Source organism: Eleutherodactylus coqui, chromosome 2, assembly GCF_035609145.1.
Source record: "Eleutherodactylus coqui strain aEleCoq1 chromosome 2, aEleCoq1.hap1, whole genome shotgun sequence".
NCBI classification, from domain to species: Eukaryota; Metazoa; Chordata; class Amphibia; order Anura; family Eleutherodactylidae; genus Eleutherodactylus; species Eleutherodactylus coqui.
Window position 1 is genome coordinate 88536978 of NC_089838.1, and position 20146 is coordinate 88557123.

Here is a 20146-nt window from a genome sequence, read left to right on the forward strand (position 1 = left end):
AAAATTAACTGCTTCCTCGAGACATCTCCTTTAATACAGATGTAAAAATATACTCAAAAACGTTGGCAAATGGGGGAGTGGCCCAGCCTGCAGAGCAGACGGTCGCACTGATTCAGGGCTCCTTAGCCAGAAGAAAGATTTATCATCTTTTACCTTCTCCTGGCACTCCAAGACCCTCAGGGGACACGTCCGACCTATTACTACCACTCCTGCAGGCGGGGATAACTTCGGGAGAGACCCGGCACCGGACTGGACAGCACCCGCAGATCGGGGCTTTACACTGAAGACAAGCCGCGCCCGTGATCTCCAGACTGTCAGGAGGCATGCTGCTCAGAGGAGCGCTGCATTCAGCCGAAGCTGACAAGAAGGAGAGCAAAGCAGCGGTCCTGCTCTCTGAAGCGTGCATAAGAACAGGTGGGCAAAGCAAGCAGTACTCACCAGCTCAGTAAACACCCGTCCCCATCGTAGACACCATCGTAGACGACTGGACGGGTCAGAGTGACAGCAGAGGGGGGGTCCGGCTGGAGAGGGAGAGCCATCATGAGGAGTTGAATACCTGGCCAGTTCCCAAACTGCTTCACATTAAAGCGAAAGGCTAACATTCCCTTTAAGAGTGTCTTCTGCCTTCCCTCCATCTTCTCTCCCCCCCCCCCCCCCCCGGGGCGATTTCCCACCAAAGCCTCGCCACCATCTTACCCTCCTGGAGGGTAAACAGAGGGAGCACTAGGAAAGGGAACATATTAACCCTTGAGCCTCCACAGCACACCCTCTCAAAACCACTCAAGGTTATATAAGAGCCCGGCTCTAATTTTTTGGGAACTTACTAAGTGAGTTGTAAACTAAAACAATTTTTTTTTTATATCAGACTCTCATATAGAAAGTCAAGCTCAATTTTTCTTACTGCCTCAGGGCAACAAATACTTCTTAAACATGGCTCACTGAGAAGATACTGAGTGAAGGACAGAGCCGTGTCACCTAAGACAGGACTAACAATCTCAAACGCCAGTACACATCATAAATATATAAAGTTTAATACCTCTACTCATACTCATAAGAGGTCAGAAATGGTGAAGGGAATTAGGGAACGCAGCAGCGACCCCCCTGACACCCCAAGGAGGCAAAAGAACCAGGCAGACATGCAAAAATTCCTAAAAAAAAAAAAGAATTCGCAGTCACTGGGCCCTACCTAAATCTCAATCAACACAACATGTGCCAGAGCAAATTCACCAAGATTCAGAGGATAACAGCGAAATAGAGGAGGAAGATGGCGACTTGGGTGCTCAAATTTCCAAATCCTTTCTCCAGAAAGCCCTCCTTAAGGTCACTCAGCCTATAATGATGGAACTAGCAGGCATAAAATCTGAAACTCCAGCATATAGAGCACAGTGTCGAAGATTTAGAGGGCTCATGCTCGACGATAATTAAACATGCGAAAGCGACTTCCCAGGTGGTAGAAGTACACCGCTCTTACCTAGACTGTGCCCTTACCCTGATAGAGGACCAAGAAAATAGAAGCCGCAGAAGCAATAAATGCATAAAAGACCTGCCTGAGTCTGGGGCTTCAGAGTCAGTCCGAAAAGTAGCGGGTGAAATTTTTGCTGACTTATTGGGAGAGGAGAGAGCCGCTCACATCCAGATCGAGCAAATCCATAGAGCAATCAGACCCAAACCCAAACTAACAGATCCACCAAGAGATGTAAGCTGTGGTTTGCTCTCGTTTATTGACACAAATGCGATAATAAACGCTTCCAGATCACTAAACTCCTTAAAATATAATGACTCTCTGATTCAACTCTTCCAAGATATAGCACCCTCCACGCTAGCAAAAAGACGGACCTTGAAACCACTACTGGATATACTGAGATCGAAAGATATTCCATATTCATGGCTATTTCCTTTCGGTCTTGCGATCAACAAAGCGGGTCGCAGGATTGTCGTCAGAGCCCCAGAAGATCTGGAGATGGTCTGGCAACAACTGGATATCACACCTATAGATATCCCTTCGTGGAGGGGGACTCCTAGAAGACGGTCCCGAGATTGAAATCTCTTAAAGGCAAGAGATATCAAACCAAACCCTCATCATAGACTTTGTAATTAGAGATGAGCGAACGTACTCGTCCGAGCTTGATATTCGTGCGAATATTAGGGTGTTCGGGATGCTCGTTACTCGTAACGAGCACCACGCGGTGTTCCGGTTACTTTCAGCGTCCTCTCTGAGACGTTAGCGCGCTTTTCTGGCCAATTAAAAGACAGGGAAGGCATTACAACTTCCCCCTGTGACGTTCAAGCCCTATACCACCCCCCTGCTGTGAGTGGCTGGGGAGATCTGATGTCACCCGAGTATAAAAATCGGCCCCTCCCGCGGCTCGCCACACATGCCTTGTGAGTTAGCTGAGGGACAGTGCTGTTCTATTGGAGTTGCTGTAGGGAGAGTGTAGTGAGTGTAGGCTTCAAGAAACCCAACGGTCCTTCTTAGGGCCACATCTACGTGTGTGCAGGCTGCTGTTAGCAGTGGAGAATTTTTTTTTTTTTCTCAAAATCGGCAGTGCAGAGCATTGCACCCGGCATTAGGGACAGAAGTGGTGCTTAGGCAGGGAGAGTGTTAGGAGTGAGTGTAGCCTTCAAGAACCTCAACGGTCCTTCCTAGGGCCACATTTAACTGTGTGGAGTACTGTGCAGGCTGCTGTTAGCTGTGTTGCTTTTTTTTTTTTTTCTCAAAATCGGCGGTGCAGAGCATTGCACCCTGCATTGAAACTACAGGCACAGAATTGTGTAGGCAGGGCCACAACACAGTTATTAGTCATTGAATAGGCACAGTGGGCCTTTCCTTTTAAACAAAAGGGAAAAAAGTATATTTGCCCTGCTTCTGTCAGTCCTAAGGGCTCTGTGTACGTGTGTGCTGCGTGGAGAACGTAAAAAAAATCAGACGCAACCAGCTACGGTTGAGTGCAGCCTTGCGCCAATTTCTTTCCTGCCTGGGAAATACCTGCTCTGCCACAGTTAATAACTCTGCAACAGTAAAGTTCTGTGACACTTTTGCAGGGCCGCAACACAGTTATTAAACTTATTATTCATTCACTAGAGGCAGTGGGCCTTTCCTTTTAAACAAAAGGGAAAAAAGTATATTTGGCCTGCAGGCTTGCGCCAATTAATTTCCTGCCTGTGAAATCAAATCACTGGTAATACAGCATGCTGAGGGGTAGGCCTAGAGGACGTGGACGCGGCCGAGGACGCGGAGGGCCAAGTGAGGGTGTGGGCACAGGCCGAGCTCCTGATCCAGGTGTGTCGCAGCCAACTGCTGCGCGATTAGGAGAGAGGCACGTTTCTGGCGTCCCCACATTCATCGCCCAATTAATGGGTCCACGCGGAAGACCTTTATTAGAAAATGAGCAGTGTGAGCAGGTCCTGTCCTGGATGGCAGAAAGTGCTTCGAGCAACCTATCGTCCAGCCACAGTTCTGCGCCGTCCACTGCTGCAAATCCGAATCCTCTGTCTGCTGCTCCTCCTTCCTCCCAGCCTCCTCACTCCACTACAATGACACATGCTCAGGAGCGGGAACACTCCCAGGAACTGTTCTCGGGCCCCTGCTCAGATTGGGCAGCAGTGGTTCCTCTCCCACCAGAGGAGTTTATCGTCACTGATGCACAACCATTGGAAAGTTCCCGGGGTCCGAGGGATGAGGCTGGGGACTTCCGCCAACTGTCTCAAGAACTTTCTGTGGGTGAGGAGGACGATGACGATGAGACACAGTTGTCTTGCAGTGAGGTAGTAGTAAGGGCAGTAAGTCCGAGGGAGGAGCGCACAGAGGATTCGGAGGAAGAGCAGCAGGACGATGAGGTGACTGACCCCACCTGGTGTGCAACGCCTACACAGAACAGGTCTTCAGAGGGGAAGGCACGGGCAGCAGCAGGGCAGGTTGCAAGAGGCAGTGCGGTGGCCAGGGGTAGAGGCAGGGCCAGACCGAATAATCCACCAACTGTTTCCCAAAGCGCACCCTCGCGCCATGCCACCCTGCAGAGGCCGAGGTGCTCTAAGGTCTGGCAGTTTTTCACAGAGACGCCTGACGACTGACGAACAGTGGTGTGCAACCTTTGTCGCGCCAAGATCAGCCGGGGAGCCACCACCAACAGCCTCACCACCACCAGCATGCGCAGACATATGATGGCCAAGCACCCCACAAGGTGGGACGAAGGCCGTTCACCGCCTCCGGTTTGCACCGCTGCCTCTCCCCCTGTGCCCCAACCTGCCACTGAGATACAACCCCCCTCTCAGGACACAGGCACTACCGTCTCCTGGCCTGCACCCACACCCTCACCTCCGCTGTCCTCGGCCCCATCTACCAATGTCTCGCACCGCACAGTCCAGCCGTCGCTAGCGCAAGTGTTGGAGCGCAAGCGCAAGTACGCCGCCACGCACCCGCACGCTCAATCGTTAACCGTCCACATAGCCAAATTTATCAGCCTTGAGATGCTGCCGTATAGGGTTGTGGAAACGGAGGCTTTCAAAGCTATGATGGCGGCGGCGGCCCCGCGCTACTCAGTTCCCAGTCGCCACTACTTTTCCCGATGTGCCGTCCCAGCCCTGCACGACCACGTCTCCCGCAACATTGTACGCGCCCTCACCAATGCGGTTAGTGGCAAGGTCCACTTAACTACGGACACGTGGACAAGCACAGGCGGGCAGGGCCACTACATCTCCCTGACGGCACATTGGGTGAATTTAGTGGAGGCTGGGACAGAGTCAGAGCCTGGGACCGCTCACGTCCTACCCACCCCCAGAATTGCGGGCCACAGCTCGGTGGTGGTATGTTCGGCGGTGTATGCTTCCTCCACTAAAGCACCATCCTCCTCCTCCTCAACCTCTGTCTCACAATCTAGATGTGTCAGCAGCAGCAGCACGTTGCCAGCAGTCGGTGTCGCGCAGCGTGGCAGCACAGCGGTGGGCAAGCGTCAGCAGGCCGTGCTGAAACTACTCAGCTTAGGAGATAGGAGGCACACGGCCCACGAACTGCTGCAGGGTCTGACAGAGCAGACCGACCGCTGGCTTGCGCCGCTGAGCCTCCAACCGGGCATGGTCGTGTGTGACAACGGCCGTAACCTGGTGGCGGCTCTGCAGCTCGGCAGCCTCACGCACGTGCCATGCCTGGCCCACGTCTTTAATTTGGTGGTTCAGCGCTTTCTGAAAAGCTACCCACGCTTGTCAGACCTGCTCGTAAAGGTGCGCCGGCTCTGCGCACATTTCCGCAAGTCCCACATGGACGCTGCCACCCTGCGCACCCTGCAACATCGCTTTAATCTGCCAGTGCACCGACTGCTGTGCGACATGCCCACACGGTGGAACTCTACGCTCCACATGTTGGCCAGGCTCTATGAGCAGCGTAGAGCTATCGTGGAATACCAACTCCAACATGGGCGGCGCAGTGGGAGTCAGCCTCCTCAATTATTTTCAGAAGAGTGGGCCTGGTTGGCAGACATCTGCCAGGTCCTTGGAAACTTTGAGCAGTCTACCCAGGTGGTGAGCGGCGATGCTGCAATCATTAGCGTCACCATTCCTCTGCTATGCATCTTGAGAAGTTCCCTGCAAACCATAAAGGCAGTCGCTTTGCGCTCGGAAACGGAGGCGGGGGAAGACAGTATGTCGCTGGATAGTCAGAGCACCCTCCTGTCTATATCTCAGCGCATTCAGGAGGAGGAGGAGGAGGAGCATGAGGAGGATGAGGAGGAGGGGGAAGAGACAGCTTGGCCCACTGCTGACGGTGCCCCTGCTGCTTGCCTGTCATCCTTTCAGCGTGTATGGCCTGAGGAGGATGAGGAGGAGTATCCTGAAAGTGATCTTCCTAGTGAAGACAGCCATGTGTTGCGTACGGGTACCCTGGCACACATGGCTGACTTCATGTTAGGATGCCTTTCTCGTGACCCTCGCGTTGCACGCATTCTGGCCACTACGGATTACTGGGTGTACACACTGCTCGACCCACGCTATAAGGAGAACCTTCGCAGTCTCATTCCCGAAGAGGAAAGGGGTTCGAGAGTGTTGCTATACCACAGGACCCTGGCGGACAAGCTGATGGTAGAATTCCCATCCGACAGCGCTAGTGGCAGAAGGCGCAGTTCCGAGGGCCAGGTAGCAGGGGAGGTGCGGAGATCGAGCAGCATGTACAGCCCAGGCAGTGCAACAGTCTTTAAGGGCCTGGACAGCTTTATGGCTCCCCACCAAGACTGTGTCAACGCTCCCCAGTCAAGGCTGAGTCGGCGGGAGCACTGTAAAAGGATGGTGAGGGAGTACGTAGCGGATCGCACGACCGTCCTTCGTGACGCCTCTGCCACCTACAACTACTGGGTGTCGAAGCTGGACACGTGGCCTGAACTAGCGCTGTATGCCCTGGAGGTGCTTGTTTGTCCTGCGGCTAGCGTCTTGTCGGAGAGGGTGTTTAGTGCGGCTGGGGGAATCATCACAGATAAGCGTACCCGCCTGTCAACCGACAGTGCCGAAAGGCTAACACTCATCAAGATGAACAAAGCCTGGATTTCCCCAGACTTCTCTTCTCCACCAGCGGACAGCAGCGATACGTAAGCAATACGTAGGCTGCACCCGCGGATGGAAGCTACGTTCTCTCTCACCATCCAAAACGGGGACATTTCTGCTTCATCAATCTGTGTCTAATATTCCTCCTCCTCCTCCTGAAACCTCACGTAATCACGCTGAACGGGCAATTTTTCTTAGAGCCCCAAGGCTCACTCATATAATTTTTCTAAACAATTTTTATATGTTTCAATGCTCTTAAAAGCGTTGAAACTTTAACTTGAACCAATTTTTCGTTAAACTGGGCTGCCTCCAGGCCTAGTTACCACTTAAGCCACATTAACCAAAGCGATTAATGGGTTTCACCTGCCATCTTGGTTGGGCATGGCCAATTTTTACTGAGGTACATTAGTACTGTTGGTACACCAATTTTTTGGGGCCCTCACCTACAGTGTAATCATAGCAATTTGTATGTTCTTCGCCTGCACTAATGGTACAGAAGAGTGTGGGGGGTTGGCCTACACTTTAGCTACATAAATGTAACTTGGGCCTTGGCTATACTGCAGCTACTGAAATGGAACTAAGACTGCGCTCCCACTATACTGCTGCTTCGGAATTGTTACTGGGGCCTGTCTTGAGTGCTACTATTGCTGACATGGAACGAAGACTGCGCTCCCGCTATACTGCTGCTTCGGAATTGTTACTGGGGCCTGTCTTGAGTGCTACTATTACTGACATGGAACGAAGACTGCGCTCCCGCTATACTGCTGCTTCGGAATTGTTACTGGGGCCTGTCTTGAGTGCTACTATTGCTGACATGGAACGAAGACTGCGCTCCTCCTATAATGCTGCTAGTGATATGTTAGTGGGGCCTGTCCTAATGCTACGGCTGAAATGTTACGAATTATGGGCTCTGCCTATACCGCTGCTAATGGTATGTCTCTGGGGTGTGGAAACAGAGGCTTCCCAAAGACATGATGGCGGCGAGGCCATTTCCCACCAACGCGGTTACTGTTAAGGTGCATATAACCACGGACACGTGGAGAGGACACGTAGTGCCTCAAAAACATCCCCCTCCTCCTCCAACAGGGAAAACATTCTTGGCAAATGCCTTTGCATTGGTTCGTCTGGTGGCAGTCCAAGAATTTCACCTTTACCGACACTACAAGAGAGCCCCCCCCACCATCCCCCCGCCACGGCCCACTTAATCCTGGCCACATTCCGAAAACCAACAAAATAAAACCGCGCTACTAGATCGGCAGTCACCACCACATTACCACCAACGCGGTTACTGTTAAGGTGCATATAACCACGGACACGTGGAGAGGACACGTAGTGCCTCAAAAACATCCCCCTCCTCCTCCAACAGGGAAAACATTATTGGCAAATGCCTTTGCATTGGTTCGTCTGGTGGCAGTCCTAGAATTTCACCTTTACCGACACTACAAGAGAGGCCCCCACCATCCCCCCGCCACGGCCCACTTAATCCTGGCCACATTCCGAAAACCAACAAAATAAAACCGCGCTACTAGGTCCGCAGTCACCACCACATTACCACCAACGCGGTTACTGTTAAGGTGCATATAACCACGGACACGTGGAGAGGACACGTAGTGCCTCAAAAACATCCCCCTCCTCCTCCAACAGGGAAAACATTATTGGCAAATGCCTTTGCATTGGTTCGTCTGGTGGCAGTCCAAGAATTTCACCTTTACCGACACTACAAGAGAGCCCCCCCACCATCCCCCCGCCACGGCCCACTTAATCCTGGCCACATTCCGAAAACCAACAAAATAAAACCGCGCTACTAGGTCCGCAGTCACCACCACATTACCACCAACGCGGTTACTGTTAAGGTGCATATAACCACGGACACGTGGAGAGGACACGTAGTGCCTTAAAAACATCCCCCTCCTCCTCCAACAGGGAAAACATTCTTGGCAAATGCCTTTGCATTGGTTCGTTTGGTGGCAGTCCAAGAATTTCACCTTTACCGACACTACAAGAGAGCCCCCCCCCCACCATCCCCCCGCCACGGCCCACTTAATCCTGGCCACATTCCGAAAACCAACAAAATAAAACCGCGCTACTAGGTCCGCAGTCACCACCACATTACCACCAACGCGGTTACTGTTAAGGTACATATAACCACGGACACGTGGAGAGGACACGTAGTGCCTCAAAAACATCCCCCCGCCACGGCCCACATTCTGAAAACCAACAAAATAAAACCGCGCTACTAGGTCCGCAGTCACCACCACATTACCACCAACGCGGTTACTGTTAAGGTACATATTACCAGTCTGACTGGGGCATGCAGACACCTTGACAGAATGAATAGTGTGTGGCACATAGGTTCCCCATTGCTATGCCCACGTGTGCAGCTCCTGATGGCGGTGGCACAGGATTCTATTTCTCATTGCTTCTGTACAGCATTGTGGGCTATCGCCCCACCACTTTTAAAGAGGGTCGCTGCCTAGCCGTGCCAACCCCTCTGCAGTGTGTGCCTGCGGTTCCTCCTCATGGCAGACGCACTAATAAATAGACATGAGGGTGGTGTGGCATGAGGGCAGCTGAAGGCTGCGCAGGGACAGTTTGTTGTGCGCTGTGGACACTGCGTCGTGCGGGGGGGGGGGGGGGTTGGGCAGCATGTAACCCAGGAGAAGTGGCAGCGGAGTGTCATCCAGGCAGTGATTGTGCTTTGTTGTAGCTAGTGTGGTGCTTAGCAAAGGTATGCCATGCTAATGAGGGCTTTTCAGAAGTAAAAGTTTTTTTTTTGGGGGGGGGCCACTCTTGCCGCTATTGTGGCTTAATAGTGGGACCTGTGAACTTGAGATGCAGCCCAACACGTAGCCCCTCGCCTGCCCTATCCGTTGCTGTGTCGTTCCCATCACTTTCTTGAATTGCCCAGATTTTCACACATGAAAACCTTAGCGAGCATCAGCGAAATACAAAAATGCTCGGGTCGCCCATTGACTTCAATGGGGTTCGTTATTCGAAACGAACCCTCGAGCATCGCGAAAAGTTCGTCCCGAGTAATGAGCACCCGAGCATTTTGGTGCTCGCTCATCTCTATTTGTAATCCATACAGGCTGACCTCTATGGGGGGACGGTGCCCGGGAGGTGGACTCTGGACTCGGGGGTGAGAGTTTTTCATTTCTGGGACCTGGGACTGGGGAGGAGTGCTTTATGTAGTTGGATATGTTCCAAATCGGCGCCGACTCAGCAAGCAAAACAGCATTTTTGTTGGGACAATTTTAGCCTACTGTCTTAGTAGAAACCAGACTCATAAGAAAAGGCACTACCACAGTCGTGACAACTGAGGATGGCAAATTGGAGTAAGAGGCACGAGACTTGGAACATTTTGTTGCTGAGACTACTTTGGAGGTTGGAGGGCGGGGTGTGGGGCTGTGTTGGGATTCCGGGGGCTGATCGGGGGTCGGCCCTCGGGGGTTCTCTGCCTGACGCGCCGCCCCATAGGACTTAGATATAAGGTCTCAAGAGCTAAAATCCAAATAATGCATACTTGTTGTTGTTTTTTGCATTTTAACGAGTAGTGACTAACGTGATGAATGCAGGAACAGATAATGCAACCTTGAAGGAATTGATGTCTTTTTTTCACGTAGTGTCTCTTCTCCTTGTCACCTTTTCGTCTTCTTCCTCTATTCTACTCCCCTCTGTTTATGTACTCCGCCGTGGCAAAGGAAGAGCAGACATACGCAATATAGAGAAATACTTTAAGGCCACCCTCCTGAACCAAATTAGAAGTTGGACTCACCAAGGAGACAAACTGGGCTGGGTAGGCATGGAAAACAGTTTCTCCAGGTGCCACTCGAACAAGCCGCTCTTGTACGCGCCATCTTTAGAAGCTCTGTCGGGTTGCCCTGATCTAAAAATAAAAATCAAACCCTGCCCCCGCCCCCCACATTAGCTTCTCTCGAGGTCTGGAAAGAACTGACACAGAAAGTAGCCACATATGACACCTTTGAGACTCCTGTTTTGCCTCTTGAAATCTTAAATGTGTATTTACCCCATTTGGAGTTAAAAGAGTGGAAAAAAAGAGGTACAGGAACACCTTAATGTCAGGAAATGTAATCAAACCTTTTGACGATTCATGCGCCACTTACAACCTACCGCAACAAGATATATTTAAGTATGCCAGGGTCAGGCATTTTCTAGAAAAGTCCCAAATACATAAAATTGAAATTCCAACAGAAATTGCTAATAGAATAACTGTAAAACCTAACCTAGGGAAATCTGACACTAGATAGAGCCTTCTATGACACTTTAACAGGTAACAACATCTTGACGAAGAAATCACAAATGCTAAACTGGGAAAAAGAACTGGAGACGGTTATCCCAGTCGAAGCATGGGAAAAGGCTTACAGACTAGCAGGAAAGTCTAATAAAGGCCTAGGCATAATGGAGGTACAAGTGAAAATTAATATGAGATGGTACTTTACCCCCACACTGTTAGCTAGTAGATTACACAAGGGAGCCGGTATGTGCTGGAGGAACTGTGGCCACAAAGGCTCTCTCTCACATATATTTTGGTCATGCCCCAAATTAAGTATCTATTGGCAAAAAATACAAAACCTACTAGAGGAAATCTTGCAAATTTATATACGTAGAGATGCAAAATTGATTTTGCTCTTGATGGACTTAGACAAATACCCTCCAACATCTAGATACCTAAACGGTCATGCTCTGATGACTGCAAAGACCATAATTGCAAAGTATTGGAGAGGACCTGACCCCCCCACTTTACGGAGAGTTCAACGATCATATGGTGGAACAAAATGTGTTTGAGAGATGGTTGGCACTCAGAGATAATGCTCTTAAGAGGCATGAGGAGTCTTGGGGTGCATGGAGGGAATTTACAAAATCTTGCAAAAACCAATAAGTATGTTTCTACTAATAAAATAGTTATGTCTCTTTGGTGAATTGTAAAATATATGGAAAATACCGAGGCTGTAAAGATATACTTTGCTAATACTATCCAACAATTAAATACGACTATGTACGGAATGTATGTCAAACAACGCATCGTAATACTTTCTTAACCTCAATAAAGAATTCAATGACTAAAAAAAACACACTTGCCTACCACCCTGATTTCCGCAGCAAAACTACTAATTCTGCTTTTCTGGAAAAATAAAACAATACCTACATTGTCCCACTGGAGAGATAAGGTGTCGCAGATATATCGCTTTGAGGAGATCGCTGCATGAGAATCTGGTTCAAGATCTAAATTCTTATCAACTTGGACACCATGGATAACATATCTAGAAAAACAATCCTCATAACTCATTTAGCACACCTACACGAAACTGGCGCTCTATGACTCCTACATTGATAAACGTTCAATATGACGACCTCTCGTTCACATCTTTCTTTACTTTTTCCTTTGTTCTGTTCTTTTTTGCTCACATTTGACATTTGCGAGGGTGTTTTGGAGCCTCGATAATATGCCTTGGCCACCCTGGTGCTCGATAGCTAGGGATTATTAGCACGTAGAAAGTGGGTATCAGACTAGTTAGGAACTTATTTGATTTGATTCTCAGTCAGACTCACATACATTTTGTAAACACAAAATTTTTCTGAAATCTGATTTTCGCAAGCCGAAAGGTATACTAGAAATACACTAGGCCTATTTACACATTACACAAACGACTGTATTATATGATATATTATTAAGGCTAACAAACATGTTACCTAAAGTCACAGTTATGCTATTTCTATGCTAACTTAATAGAAACCACAACTGTTAATTTCTTTCTAGACTATAAATGTATTTTCTACGGGACCTGCAAGTCCATACTTTTGTTAATCAGACTGTTATTTGCATTGCTGCTCCAACCCTTTTGATTGGTCTCTTTGTCTTTCAATAAAAAAAACATTGTTTAAAAAAAAATAACTCAGATAATCCTAATAAAGGAAAATAAGATAACTAATACAAATAAAGCAAATAATTACATATAAAAGCCAGTAAGAGCTTCTGGAAGATGGTGAATCACTTTCAGTCTGGAGGACAAGAGTTTCTTCAGGGACCTGTACAATATACACAGCGTACCAGAGAAACAATACAGACTGCTGTGTAAATGAGGAGCTGATCCTGCCGCAGTAAAACACATGTAGCACTGGACTATATACTGGCGGGGGGTCACTAGAAAGCCCATCAGCACATGTACTGCTGTAATATAGCAGGAAGCCCATACCGAGTCGGAACCCCTATGATGTACATAGACTGCTGTAATATAGCAGGAAGCCCACATCATATCCAGCCGGTACCCCTGTGATGTACATGTACTGCTGTAATATAGCAGGAAGCCCACGTCACACCCAGCCGGTACCCCTGTGATGTACATGTACTGCTGTAATATAGCAGGAAGCACATTCATACTCAGCCGGTACCCCCTGTGATGTACATGTACTGCTGTACTATAGCAGGAAGCCCACGTCATACCCAGTTGGTACCCCTGTGATGTACATGTACTGCTGTAATATAGCAGGAAGCCCACATCATACCCAGCCGGTACCCCCTGTGATGTACATGTACTGCTGTAATATAGCAGGAAGCCCACATCATACCCAGCCGGTACCCCTGTGATGTACATGGACTGCTGTAATATAACAGGAAGCCCACCTCATACCCAGCCGGTACCTCTGTGATTTTCATGTACTGTTGTAATATAGTAATATAGCAGGAAGCCCACGTCATACACAGCCGGTACCCCTGTGATGTACATGTACTGCTGTAATATAGCAGGAAGCCCACGTCGTACCCAGCTGGTACCCCTGTGATGTACATGTACTGCTGTAATATAGCATGAAGCCCACATCATACCCAGTCAGTACCCCTGTGATGTACATGCACTGCTATAATATAGCAGGAAGTCCACGTCATACCCAGCCGGTACCCCTGTTATATACATGTACCTCACAGAGAAGACAAAAGCTAATATTACATTTTATACATCTATATTAAAATTTACCCGATTCTGGGAACAGGAACATCCACATTGATAGATTATGAAAACATAAAGCCTTATTTGATTTCCCTGAAATAAAATAATCAAGTAGCAAATAGATCAGTAAATACAAGTAAAGATAACATATTTTGTTACATTTAAGTAGTCATTCTGGAACACTCATTCATTTGAATGAACGCCATGTAATGCATCTTCCTTATAATTGTCTCCACAAGGGCAATTTGGGGACAGCTGCAACCTTGTTCTGTGATATCAGTCAGTCGCTGTGCTTTTCAAAAAAACGGGTCTGTGATGTTGAGATAACACTAGAGATGCGTGAGCACCCAAATGCTCGAGTCCGCGTTATTTAAGTTGAGCTTTTCGGAAAGTTCAAGAGCTCTACTCGAGTAACAAACCCCATTGACTACAATGGGAGACTCGAGCATTTTTGTATGTGGGACGCCGGGTGCCGAGGTTTTTTTTTGCCTAGGTAGGTCTCTCTCTCTCTCTCTCTCTCTCTGTCTCTCTCTCTCCCTCTCTCTCTCTCTCCTTGGCAGAGTATGTTCGCTCAACTCTTTAAATAACAGAACAGAAACTACAGAGGGGCTCTCAGGTCTGGAAACTTCACCTTCAAATAGCTGTCACTTAGTGGAGAAGAGGTTTATATTTCTGACCTTCATCTATTAGTCAGAGCAGAGCACACATACAAGGAGTGTATACAGTATATGCAGGCTTACCATAAAAGAGACACTTTCTACAATTTATACAAACCAAAGTATTATTTATATAGCCAACATACTTAGAAGGGTTTTTCATGTCTTTATTTAGATAACAAAGCTACAAATATTCTGCGTTCCTCCCAAACAGAGGGTTCATTTGTAAGAGTTAGGCTAAATCCACACGGGCCAAAATGATTTTGCTGCGGGAAAAAAAAATCACTGCAAAATCACATCCTTGTTCACTGCGATTTTTAAGCCTCAACTATGCTGTTTTGGAGAATAATCTTGCTATGCATTGCTGCCGCCCGTGATAGCATTGTACAATATAATCGCGTGATTTTTTATTGCAAACGTCAACGGGACTTTCTAATGTTAAAATTGCAATGCGTGTTTGTTGCGTTCCAATGCGATATAAAGAAGCTCCATAGGAATACATGGGAGATACAAAAAAAATTGCACATCACAGAAAGATAGAGCATGCCGCGATTTGTTATGCTCTGAACATTTCATGAGTGAAAACATTGCATATGAGACTGAAACCGTTGTAAATCATTGGTTTCATATTCTGTTTTTTTACTGACTATCGCGCGATTTTCTGATATGTGTGAAACCATCCTTAGGCTGCCTTCTAATCTGCGGTGGGGATTCTGTTTTCCTGCTCCATTTAGCAATCCCCTGACTGATCATGATTGTCTTATGATGGAACTGAACAGCGCTGAATGGACATGACTATAATTGGGTCCGCTCGTTTTGCGCTCAGCTGTCCGGCATTTTATAGGGCTATCTCTTCATGTATTTTGAGCCAGAACTATGATGGAACGTCTGACTGGAGGTTCCACCACAATTGTGAAAGCGGCCTTACTGCAGCTAAGCGCTTGATAAGTAAACAGAAAAAGTGAGTGAGGGAGCTTGTGTATGTGTGTTGTGGCGTTAAGTCTGTTGCGTTTAAGTATGTGACTTGAGATTTAGAGACTTTAGGAATTAATAAGTTACTTCTATTTATTTACTGCTTATCTGTTATTTTTAAGTTGCATTTTTATCTGTACTTATCCTATTATTTAAAATGTTCTCCATTATTGACAATACTGCCTCATGTACAGCTTGTACCATAAATGCAGTCTTTGAACAGTCAATCAAAAATGAATACTGTTATATGAAATGCATGCATGTTGCACATTTGGAACCCCAAATCCTAAGTGAACAGCTTCAACACAGAGATCCATTGACAACATAGAAAGACATTTGCTGCTCGCTGGGCAGACACTCACTGGGGCAAATGTGGGGGTGAACAGTAGCATGGCGGTACAGACAGCGAGCTAGGTGACAAAAGGAATACAGATTGCCAAGCATGCTCATCCTGATCTGGCATAGCACAATAACTTTTGAAAAATTGGCAGATGAGGGGAATGACATTCCAGTGTTAGCACTGCTGCCGCATGACATGTCTTCTATTCGCTGGGGGCTGTCTGCTTCGGTAAGAAGAGGAATAGGAGTTTATGGCAGACTAGACAGGTCCTGGTAGTGGGAGACTCCATTATTAATGGGATAGACAAGTCTGTCATAAACAGCGCTGCGGAATATGTTAGTGCTATATAAATAAAGATAAACAGGGGGAACTGTCTTTCTATTGTTCAAGATCACCACATGGCAGATCAGGCTGTTAAGTGGGAAGGTTTGGTGAGGACCCAGCGGTCATGGTGCACATCGTCACCAATAACAAAATTAGGCCTTAGTCACACGGGTGTTTTTTCCCGCGATTTGCGGATCGCATGACGGATCGCCCGAAAATCTGCTCCTAGCCGCGTTTCATTAGAAACGGGCCGGAGCTGTCCAGCGCATTGCATTCAATGGAGCCGGCAATACAGCCGACTCCATTGAAGGCAATGCACTGCGGGCGAGCGTGGGATGAATTGTCGGGAAGGGCTTAAATATATAAGCCCTTCCCTGCAATTCATCCAGAAATGTGTTAAAATAAAAAAATAAATAAATATATACTCACCTGGTCCCGGCAGACGGAGTTCAGCGCGGCTGGCCTGCAGTGGGTGTGAAGGGGGTGTGAGTCAGAGCTGCCCCTGATTGGTCCCTGCGCTGAGCCAATCAGAGGCAGCTCTCACTCACACCCATTCACGAATTCATGAATGGGTGTAAGTGAGAGCTGCCTCTGATTGGCTCAGCGCTGAGCCAATCAGGGGCAGCTCTGACTCACACCCCCTTCACACCCACTGCAGGCGGCCGCGCTGAACTCTGTCTGTCGGGACAAGGTGAGTATATATATTTATATTATGTATAGTATGTATGTATATATTTTTTTATTTTAACACATTTCTGGATGAATTGCAGGGAAGGGCTTATATATTTAAGGCCTTCCCGACAATTCATCCCGCGCACGCCGGCAGCCCATTGCTTTCAATGGAGCCGGCTGTATTGCCAGCTCCATTGAATTCAATGGGCAAACATCGTTCTTCTCTGCCACAGCTGTTACAGCTGTGTCAGAGAAGAATGATTTGTCTTCTATATGTTCTCAATGGGGTCGGTGCTGCTGCCGCCGGCCCCATTGAGCGCATATGGAGAAGAAAACAGGAATCGCATATCGCAGATAGGTGCGATCTGCGATTTCTGTTCTATAATTTATCGTACGAACGCATAAAAAGTGCTCATGTGTCCGATACCATTGCAAAGCAATGGTTTTAAAAAATCGCCGGACACATGCGCAAATCGCGCGAAAAAATGCCCGTCTGACTGAGGCCTTAGACGTAGGTGGAAGATCATTAAAATTATATCAGGACATAGACAGTACAATAAGGTTAGGGCAAGGACCTTCAAAGTAGTATTTTCTGAAATATTACCAGTATCACATGCCACACCAGAAAGGCAATGGGAGATTACGGAGGTAATTAAGTGGCTCAAGAGTTGATGTAGGAAGGAGGGGTTTGGGTTCCTGAAAAACTCTGTCAACCTTTCTGTTGGCTACAGGTTTTATCAGAGGGTTAAGCTGCTTCTCAACGGGGAGAATGCAGCTCTGCTTCTGGAGAAGATAGATAGAAGGTTGGAGGAGTGTTTAACCCCTTAGTGACCAAGCCTGTTTGCGCCTTAATGACCAGACCAAATTTTGGAAATCCGACATGTGTCACTTTGACATGGAAAAACACCAAAAAGGTTTTGCATATCCAAGCGATTCTGACATTGTTTTTTCGCCACATGTTGTACTTCGCTTAGGTGGTGAAAATAATCCGATAGAATTTGTGTATATTTATTAAAAGCACCAAAATTAGGAAAATTTTGAAAAAATTTACATTTTTTCACATTTTCAACTGCAATATCTCAAATATGTGCAAACATACTGTACAAATTCTTGATAAGATATATATTTCTATCTGTTTACTTTATTCTGGGTACACATTAGAAAAAGTTTAGGTTTTTTTTAACCATTTAAGAGACGTGCAAATTTAACATTGATTTTCAGCATTTTGAGGAACACTTTATTTTCCGGCACCAAGCCAAGATTACAAAGGCTCATAGGAGTCAGAATGATAGAGACTCCAACAAATGACCCCATTTTAAAAATGACACGGCTTAATGTATTCACTGAGGGGTGTCATGAGTATTTTTACCCCACAGATTTCTTTCAGGAATTAATGCAATTTAGAGGAGAAAAAAATAAAATTTCATGTTTTTTCAAATATGCCATTTAAAAAGGTGGGATTTTTTTTTCTATAATGCACATGAAAATGCGTATTTGCACCCAAAATGGATACCCCCATTTGTCCTGTGTTCAGAAACATACCCATTGTTGCCTTAATCTTGTGTCCGTATGCACAACACGGTCCAAACCGAAGAGAGCAGATGGTGACTTTCAGAACAGTCCTTTTGCTTGAAGGCGATTTCAGCCCCATTGCCCAATTGTAGAGCCCTTGATGGACCAAAACGATATAGAACCCCCACAAATGACCCCATTTTGAAAACTAGACCTCCTAATGAATTTATCTAGCGGTGTGCTGCGCATTTTGACCCCACGGTTTTTGAATGAATCTAAGCAAAGCAGAAGGAAAAAATTACGATTTGCATTTTTTTGGCAATCATGTCACTTTTAAACAAGTTTTTTTTGTACAGCATACATATGAATGAAGACTTGTACCACAAAATAGATACCCCTATTTGTCCCGTGTTCAGAAACAAACCCATTGTGGCCCTAAAATTATGTCTGTATTCACAGCGGGGCCCAAAACGAAAGGAGCAACCGGTGGCTTTTAGAACAGACATTTTGCGTGAAGGCGTTTTATGCCCCATTGCCCACTTGTAGAACCCTTGAGCGGCCAAAACGACAGGGGACCCCCCACAAATGACCCCATTTTGAAAACTAGACCACTTAATGCATACACCTAGGGGTGTACTGTATATTTTAACCCCACAGTTTTTGAATGAATCTGAGCAAAGCAGATGGAAAAAATTACGCTTTTAATTTTTTTGGCAATTGTGTCATTTTAAAAACATTTTTTTTTGTGTAGCGTACATAAGAATGAAAAAGTTCACCCCAAAACGGGACAAAGTTCACCCCTTTTGTCCCGTTTTCAGTGATATACCCATTGTGGCCTTAATATTATGTCTGTATGCACAACGGGACTCAAAAGGAAAGGTGCATCAAATTTCAACTGTGTCTTAAATTTTACGTAATCACCATTATCTATTGGATAACGGTGATCACGTGACCGGAAACCACTCACTGCAGCCCTCGGTCACTGCTCCAGGCTCTTGGCTACATTTAGTAGCCAGGAGCAAAGAGACTTTGAATTTCCAGGGCCCTCAACAGCTTTTGCGCTTGCGTCCACCATTTTGCTAATGGGCACATGCGCCAAAGTTGGGGAAAGGTCCGTGGATAAAGATCCCATCTGGGGACACCAGAGGCCTTAGGTAAGTAATTTCACGTCCCCTCATGAATCTGATATGTGATTGGAGGTGAAATTTTCACTTCTTTTACTTTTACGTGATCGCCGTTTTCAATTGGTAAACGGCGATCACGTGACCAGGAACCGCGTTTTGCGGGCCCCAGTGAAATCTCCAGGCTCTCGGCTACATTTGGTAGCCAGGAGCAGGGAGATTTTAAATTACCCTGGCAATCTGTGCCTTTTGCACATGTGTCCGCCCTCTTGGCAGCGGGCACGTGTGAAGAAGCCGTGGTGAAGTCCACGGATAAATGCGGTGCCTTAGGTACGTTATTTCATCTCCCCTCACGGATATGATCCATCACGGACATGGAGGGAAAAGCAATAATATAATTCTCATAGGGGTTTGCTATAAAGCACCAAATATAACAGATTATGCAAAACTAAGTAACTGAAATGTATGACTCTCACAAAGGAATCAATATTTCTGACAATAACTAAACATAATTACTAGAGATGAGCGAGCGTACTCAGCCCCGCCCCTTTTTCACCCGAGTACCGCAATTTTCGAGTACTTCCGTACTCGGGCGAAAAGATTCGGGGGGCGCCGTGGGTGAGTGGGGGGTTGCAGCGGGGAGTGGGGGGGAGAGGGAGAGAGAGAGGGCTCCCCCCTGTTCCCTGCTGCTACCCCCCACGCCGCCACGCCTCCCCCCGGCGCCCCCTGAATCTTTTCACCCGAGTACTTAAGTACTCAAAAATCGCGGTGCTCGATCGAGTAATCACTCGAAACGAGTAGGTTTGCTCATCTCTAATAATTACATTTCCGCCTTGTACAAGACCCAAATAGAGGGGGTAACTATTTTAGGCTTAATATTAATCAATAGACCTGGCTGAATAACAACGGTGCAGGTCAGGGGAACCTAGGAAACGGTGACCAAAATATAATAAATTTCCACTTATCTTCGGGAGGACAATGTTCGATCAGCTTGGAGATGCCATAAGCTTTATTGACTCTGAGTGAGGAGATAGGGGTGATAAACTCTCTAAAAAAGTT

At 47.1% G+C, this 20146-nt stretch overlaps 1 protein-coding gene across 8 annotated transcripts in view; it reads right to left on the reverse strand.

Moving 5' to 3' along the window:
• Positions 1–20146, reverse strand: part of LOC136611521 (uncharacterized) — a 108051-nt gene that overhangs the window by 38064 nt on the left and 49841 nt on the right. For 4 of the 8 annotated variants that reach the window (XM_066591191.1, XM_066591192.1, XM_066591189.1 and 1 more), the window contains one exon: positions 13518–13583. The exons of the other annotated variants lie outside the window; for them this stretch is intronic. In XM_066591191.1, the coding sequence (XP_066447288.1) occupies positions 13518–13583 (66 nt within the window). The remainder of the gene's footprint in view (positions 1–13517; positions 13584–20146) is intronic. 8 annotated transcript variants of the gene reach the window in all.